This window comes from Sapajus apella, unplaced genomic scaffold (genome assembly GCF_009761245.1).
Source record: "Sapajus apella isolate SASKATOON/1434 unplaced genomic scaffold, GSC_monkey_1.0 scaffold4, whole genome shotgun sequence".
In the NCBI taxonomy this organism is placed as follows: domain Eukaryota; kingdom Metazoa; phylum Chordata; class Mammalia; order Primates; family Cebidae; genus Sapajus; species Sapajus apella.
The window spans coordinates 58,493,349-58,500,405 of NW_022436944.1; the positions used below are offsets into that span (position 1 = coordinate 58,493,349).

General features: G+C 42.3%; 1 protein-coding gene, 1 long non-coding RNA gene and 1 pseudogene across 2 annotated transcripts; 2 read left to right on the forward strand and 1 right to left on the reverse strand.

Moving 5' to 3' along the window:
* The first annotated feature begins 242 nt into the window (after positions 1–242).
* CCR8 (C-C motif chemokine receptor 8) lies at positions 243–4,309 on the forward strand. The gene is made up of 2 exons (XM_032270990.1): positions 243–349; positions 2,989–4,309. The coding sequence occupies exon 2, from the start codon at positions 3,003–3,005 to the stop codon at positions 4,059–4,061; it is 1,059 nt and encodes a 352-aa protein (XP_032126881.1). The 5' UTR covers positions 243–349; positions 2,989–3,002; the 3' UTR covers positions 4,062–4,309.
* On the reverse strand, positions 1,271–2,004 carry LOC116544552. Its single transcript, XR_004265945.1, has 2 exons — positions 1,853–2,004; positions 1,271–1,804 (listed from the first exon to the last, which is right to left on the reverse strand). It is a non-coding gene; the product is annotated as an uncharacterized LOC116544552 (long non-coding RNA).
* A 1,318-nt stretch (positions 4,310–5,627) lies between the features above and the next one.
* LOC116544541 lies at positions 5,628–6,988 on the forward strand (annotated as a pseudogene).
* The last annotated feature ends 69 nt before the right edge of the window (positions 6,989–7,057 follow it).

Below are 7,057 nucleotides of genomic sequence, written 5' to 3' on the forward strand. Positions count from 1 at the left end.
GGTGTGAGCCACCGTGCCTGGCCATCTACCTAGATTTTCTATAAACTTAAAACCTCTAAAAGATAGTCCATTAACATTTTTAATTGAAAATGACATTAAAATGAAATTGTAATCCCATTATTATTTTAAAGCTAACTCTGGTGTGTAGTCCTCTACCTAGAAGACCCCAGACCTATTGGATTAGGGCCGTAACCTTCATGAGGGCGGAGCCCTCCAGAGAGACTGCCTTCTCTGCTCTGTCGCCTCCAGAGAAGCTGCCGTTCCTTGAGTTGCACTCATACATGAGGGTACAGACCTGGAAAAAGGAATTGGCAACACTGGAACCTCTAGAACAGAGGCTGTCACTAAGGTATGTGCTATAAGCATCCTTGGGGAAGAAGGGCATGAGTAGGCAGGGGCATTTTTATATCTTTAGGGGATAGGCAAAGGGAACACCACCAATTCAGAGGTCTAGCACAAGAGGTAAAAAAACTCTTTTATCTTTGCATTTCCTCTGAGCCCACAAACATGCATGTGTCTCAGTGGCTGCCACGCTCTGGCTGAGGGGAGCAAGCTATGCCATTCTCTCTGGAGGCCTTTGGGAAAGAGTGAAAACTCCAAGAGTGGGAAGGTAGGTAAGAAAAGATCCTTTTTGATACCAGGCATCTGGGAAGATCTGTCCTTGTGCTGGGTACAGGGCTTCTGTCAGGTAACTGAAGGACACCTGGGTACTGTTCTGAAGGAAGGAAGCCAGCAAGTAAACTTTCATATAACTGAAGAAATTGCTGATGTGTGCCTGTAGTCCCTGCCACTCGAGGCTGGGGCAGAAGGATTGCCTGAGGCCAGGAGTTTGGGGCTATGGTACACTGTGATCACACCCGTGAAGAGCCACTGCACTCCAGCTTGGGCAACATAGTGAGACCCTGTCTCCATAAAAAAAAAAAAAAAATTGTTTGCTTGCTTGTGCTTTCAAATTACAGAAAGGTAGCAGAGTGGATAGGGATGTCTGAATGCAAAGCAAATAAAGGCCTTGGGAAAATATGCCTGGATTGAAATTGCATTAAATGTATATATCAATTTAAGAAGAATTTTCAAGTTTTATCATTTTTATGCAACTGAATTGCATTTTTATTAGGTTTATTCCTAGTAATGCTAGTAATTTTCATTGCTAGTATAGCTGGGATAACTTTCCTGTTAGAAATTTTTTCTGGTGCTTAGGAAAGCAATTAAAACAATAAACGGAGGAATATTATGCAGATACACCTCTAAAACAATAACCAAACTATAAAAGGAGAAACAATATTATATCATTTATGTAAGTTAAAAGTAAACACACAAAAATATATATTGTTTATGGACATATATATATAATGTAAAAGTACAGGGGGAAATTGTTTGGAATGATACATACCAAATTGGTTTCAGTGGTTGTTTCTGGGTATGGGGATAAGTTGTGTAGTTTAAGGGAACATTAGCTTAATCTCTATTGCATTAGAAAGAAAAAAAGGAAAGAGGGATGGAAGAAAGGAAGAGAGGGAAGGAGGGAGGGAGAAAAAAAGAAGGAGGGAAGGGGAAAAGAAAAGAACCCAAGGCATTGTGACAATATGTTAGCAGCTGCTAATTCTGGGTGATGGAACTGTAGGTATTTACATTTTCTTTGTAAGTTTTGGCTTTTCTCATCTCAGCTAACTGTCCTGTACTAACTTGGGTTTACATAACAAAATACAATAGAAACAACAGAAAATGTTGTTTAACATACTTCTGGAGGCTGGAAGTCCCAAGACCAAGATGCCAACGTGGTTAGTTTCTGATGAGGCTTCTCTACCTGGCTTGCTGTTGCCAACGTGGTTAGTTTCTGGTGAGGCTTCTCTACCTAGCTTGCTGATTTCAGCCTCCATACTGTGTCCTCACATGGTCCTTTTTCTGTGCACAAGGAGAGAGAAATTTCTTGTGTCTCTTTCTCTTCTATTAAGGACACTAGTTCTAACAGATTAGAGCCCTGCCTTCTTTGTTTTTGTTTCTGTTTTCTTTTTTTTTGAGACAGAGTCTCACTCTGTCACCCAGGCTGGGAGTATAGTGGCATGATCTCGGCTCGCTGCAACCTCTGCTTCCTGGGTTCAAGCAATTCTCATGCCTTGGCCTCCCGTGGTAGCTGGGATTACAGGTGTGTGCTACCATGTCTGGCTAATTTTTGTAATTTTAGTAGAGACAGGATTTTGCCATGTTGGCCAAGCTTGTCTCAAACTCCTGGCCTCAAGTGATTCACCTACCTCAGCTTCCCAAAGTGCGGGGATTATAGGCATAAGTCACTGCAACATTGAGGGCCCTGTGTTTAAAACTTCATTTACCCTTTTTTTTTTTGAGACAGAGTCTCTGTCAGCCAGGCTGGAGTGCAGTGGTGTGATCTCGGCTCACTCCAACGTCTGCCTCTTGGGTTTAAGCAATTCTCCTGCCTCAGCCTCCTGAGCAGCTGGGATTACAGGCAGCTGCCACCACGTCTGGCTAATTTTTATTATTTATTTACTTTTAAGACAGAGTTTCGCTCTTGTTGCCCAGGTTGGAATGCAATGGCGCAACCTCAGCTTACTGCAACCTCTGCCTCCCAGATTGAAGTGATTCTCCTGCCCAGCCTCCCAAGTATCTGGGATTACAGGCACCCACCACCATGCCCAGCTAATTTTTTTTTTTTTTTTTTTTTTTTTTAACAGAGACAGAGTTTCACCATGTTGTTCAGGCTGGTCTCAAACTCCTGACCTCAGGTGATCCACCCACCTCAGCTTCCCAAAGTGCTGAGATTATAGGCATCAGCCACCATGCCTGGCCTATCATTTAACCTTAATACCTCTTTAAAAGCCCTATCTCCAAATAGTCACACTCACACTGGGGGTTCAGCACTTGTGAATGTGTGAATTTGGGGAGGACACAATTCAGCTCATAACATACCCCTAATTTTTTAAAAATAAAAATGTTTTTAAGGAGTGAATGTCTTCTATGTTTCTCTGTGACCAGGTCCTGCTGACTAGATGGATTGTACACTTGACCCCAGTCTGACAACAGTGACCGACTACTACTACCCTGATAGCTTCTCAAGCCCCTGCGATGGAGAACCTATCCAGAGAAACGGCAAGTTGCTCCTTGCTGTCTTTTATTGCCTCCTGTTTATATTCAGTCTTCTGGGAAACAGCCTGGTTATCCTGGTCGTCGTGGTGTGCAAGAAGCTGAGGAGTATCACAGACGTATACCTCTTAAACCTGGCCCTGTCTGACCTGCTTTTTGTCTTCTCCTTCCCCTTTCAGACCTATTATCAGCTGGGTGAGTGGGTGTTTGGGACTGTAATGTGCAAGGTGGTGTCTGGCTTTTATTACATTGGCTTCTTCAGCAGCATGTTTTTCATCACCCTCATGAGTGTGGACAGGTACCTGGCCATTGTCCACGCCGTGTATGCCATAAAAGTGAGGACGATCAGGATAGGCACAGTCCTGAGCCTGGCAGTATGGCTAACCTCCATTATGGCTACCATCCCACTGCTAGTGTTTTACCAAGTGACCTCTGAAGATGGTGTTCTACAGTGCGATTCATCTTACAATCAACAGACTCTGAAGTGGAAGATCTTCACCAACTTTGAAATGAACATCTTAGGCTTGTTGATCCCATTCACCATCTTTACATTCTGCTACATTAAAATTCTGCACCAGCTGAAGAGGTGTCAAAACCACAACAAGACCAAGGCCACCAGGCTGGTGCTCATTGTGGTCATTGCATCTTTACTTTTCTGGGTCCCATTCAACACAGTTCTTTTCCTCACTTCCCTGCACAGCATGAGCCTCTTGGGTGGATGTGTCATGAGCCAGCAGCTGATTTATGCCACCCATGTCACAGAAATCATTTCCTTTACTCACTGCTGTGTGAACCCTGTTATCTACGCTTTCATGGGACAGAAATTCAAGAAACACCTCTCAGAAATATTTCAGAAAAGTTGCAGCCATATCTTCCTCTGCCTAGGAAGGCAGACACCCAGGGAGAGCTGTGAAAGGTCATCATCCTGCCAGCAGCATTCTTCCAGCATAGACTACATTTTGTGAGGATCAGTGAAGACTAAATATAAAAACGTTTTCTTGAATGGCATGCTAGTAGCAGTGAGCAGAGGTGTGGGTGTGAAAGGTTTCCAAAAAAAAGTGCAGCATGAAGGATGCCATATATATTGTTGCCAACACTTAGAACACAACGACTAAAGACATAGTTGTGCATGCCCGGCACAACCTCAAGCCTGTGATTGTGTTTATTGATGATGCTGAACAAGTGGTAACTTTGAAGGATTCTGTATGCCAAGCAAAAAAACAACAACAATAACAACAAAAAAAGCCTGACCCCCTTACATATGCAATATATACCCCCAGAACCTGTCAGTAGGCTGGAAGAAGTGGATACTGAAGCTTTCGACATCAATGCTGGGGCTCCAGTTGTTCATGCATTGACTGATGGTGACTGAGATTACAGTGACAATGATGATGATGTTAACTGCAAAAAAAGTGCCTGTAGATGACATGGTGAAAATATGAGACGGGCTTATGGAGGACCAGAGCAGCATGCATTCATAACAGAACGAGAAGTCATGTCAGCTTATAAAATCAAAGAGAGACTTCTAGACAAAAACCATTGTTGATGGGGCAGATGCCTCTAGTGGAGACATTTAAAAGCCATCCAGCAGAATGCCTCATCCTCCCTGGAGGACCCACTTCCTGATCCCTCAACTGTGTCTGGTCTTTCTTCTCATGTAAAAAATTAAAAATAAAAATAAAATAAAATATATTGGTATGTAACTACAGAAAAAAATAAAAACTATATATTGGACAGTAACCTTTCAATCAAAACTCAGTATCGTAAGTAGAGACTGAAAGCTTACCACTGTTGGTTGAACAGCTGATACAGGTATTCTGCTGATGCTACTGCTGCTTAGTTACCATGAACACATTGTTATTTCACTATTAATGGTGTGTCATATTTTTTACTATTAAGTACTTATGTGAGAGTAAGTGTAAGAAAATGATTGCTTATCAGTAGTATCAATGATTAACTTAATATCTGAAACACTTTAATTCAGAACCATTTCAGCTATTTCACCATTAGTCAATGAATGAATAACTGCAGGCTCATTATTTATGTCAAAAACCTCAATATCCATTTCTTTCAGCCTACTGCAGACTCTGTAAGTATATTTTTTGCATGTGTAAGGAGGTCAGGCATTTGTTTTTTTATTTTTATTTTTTTTTGCTTGGCATACAGAATTCTTCAAAGTCACCATTTGAAGAACAATCAACATCATCCATAGACACAACCACAGGGCAGAGGTTGTGTCAGGCATGCACAACTATCTCTTTAGTCATTGTGTTCCAAGTGTTGGCAACTACATATATGGCATACTTCAGATGAGTTCAGAGTCAGGAAAGATGATGGTGCCAAACAATCACAAATATTCTACATGGGTGGCTGAGGCAGTGACACCTTTGCTTCCTGATGATTCAACATATGCAGACTTTGTTGCATGCACAGAATTATTTAAAATTTTGGCTGGGCACAGTGGATCACCCCTGTAATCCCAGCACTTTGGGAGGCTGAGGCGGGCAGATCACTTGAGGTCAGGAGTTTGAGACCAACCTCACCAATATGGCGAAAACTTGTCTCTACTAAAAATACAAAAATTAGTCTTTCTGCCCATTGACACTGCCGAAAAAGTATCGTTAAAGTCTCTCTTCCCATTGCCATCGTGTCTAAGTCAGAGTCTCCTGAGAGCCTAAACAGCTGAGGAAGCTCTTCGTTGGAGGGTTGAACTTTGAAACAACCAATGAGAGGCTGAGGAGCCATTTTGAGCAATAGGGAATGCTCAGGGATTGTGTGGTAATGAGAGATCCAAACACCAAGCACTCCAGGGGCTTTGGGTTTGTTACACATGCCACTATGGAGGAGGTGGATGCAGCCACAAATGTAAGGCCACACAAGGTGGATGCAAGAGTTGTGGAAACAAGGAGAGCTGTCTCAAGAGAAGATTCTCAAAGACCAGGTGTGAAAAAGATATTTGTTGGTGGCATTAAAGAAGACATAAAGAACATCACCTAAGAGATTATTTTGAACAGTATAGAAAAATTGAAGTGCCTGAAGTCATGACTGAGAGAGGCAGTGGCAAGAAAAGGGGTTTTATCTTTGTAACCTTTGACAACCATGACTCCGTGGATAAGATCGTCATTCAGAAATACCATACTGTGAATGGCCATAGCTGTGAAGTTAGGAAAGCCCTGTCAAAGCAGGAGATGGCGAGTGCTTCATCAGCCAAAGAGGTCCAAGTGGTTCCAGAAACTTTGATGGTGGTCATGGAGGTGGTATTGGTGGGAATGACAACTTTGGTCGTGGAGAAACTTTCAGTGGTCATGGTGGCTATGGTGGCAGCTGTGGTGATGGTGGATATGGTGGCAGTGGCTATAACGGATTTGGTAATGATGGAAGAAATTCTGGAGGTGGTGGAGGCTACAATGCTTTTAGCAATTATAACAATCAGTCTTCAAATTTTGGACCATGCAGGGAGGAAACTTGAGGCAGAAGCTCAGGCCCCTGTGGTGGTGGAGGCCAATACTTTGCCCAACCACAAAACCAAGGCAGCTATGGCAGTTCCAGTAGCAGCAGTAGCTATGGCAGTCGCAGAAGATTTCAATTAGGAAACAAAGCTTAACAGGAGAGGAGAGCCAGAGAAGTTACAGGGGAGCGACGGGTTACAAGAGATTTGCGTACTCAGCCAAGCACAGTGGTGGTGGGGCCTAGCTGCTACATGTTTTAGACAAGAAGACATGTTTTAGACAAATACTTTTGTATATAGGCAAAAAACTCGAGGACTATATTTGTGGCTAATTGTATAACAGGTTATTTTAGTTTCTGTCCTGTGGAAAGTGTAAAGCATTCCAACAAATGGTTTTAATGTAGTTTTTTTTTTTTTGCACCCATGCTGTTGATTGCTAAATGTAATAGTCTGATCGTGATTTTGAATAAATTTTTTTTTTTTTTTTTTAATGTGCTGTGTAAAGTTAGTCTA

Bases quoted from the DNA above. Each gene is read 5' to 3' on its own strand.
- CCR8 (XM_032270990.1), top strand. From the start codon at position 3,003: ATGGATTGTACACTTGACCCCAGTCTGACAACAGTGACCGACTACTAC.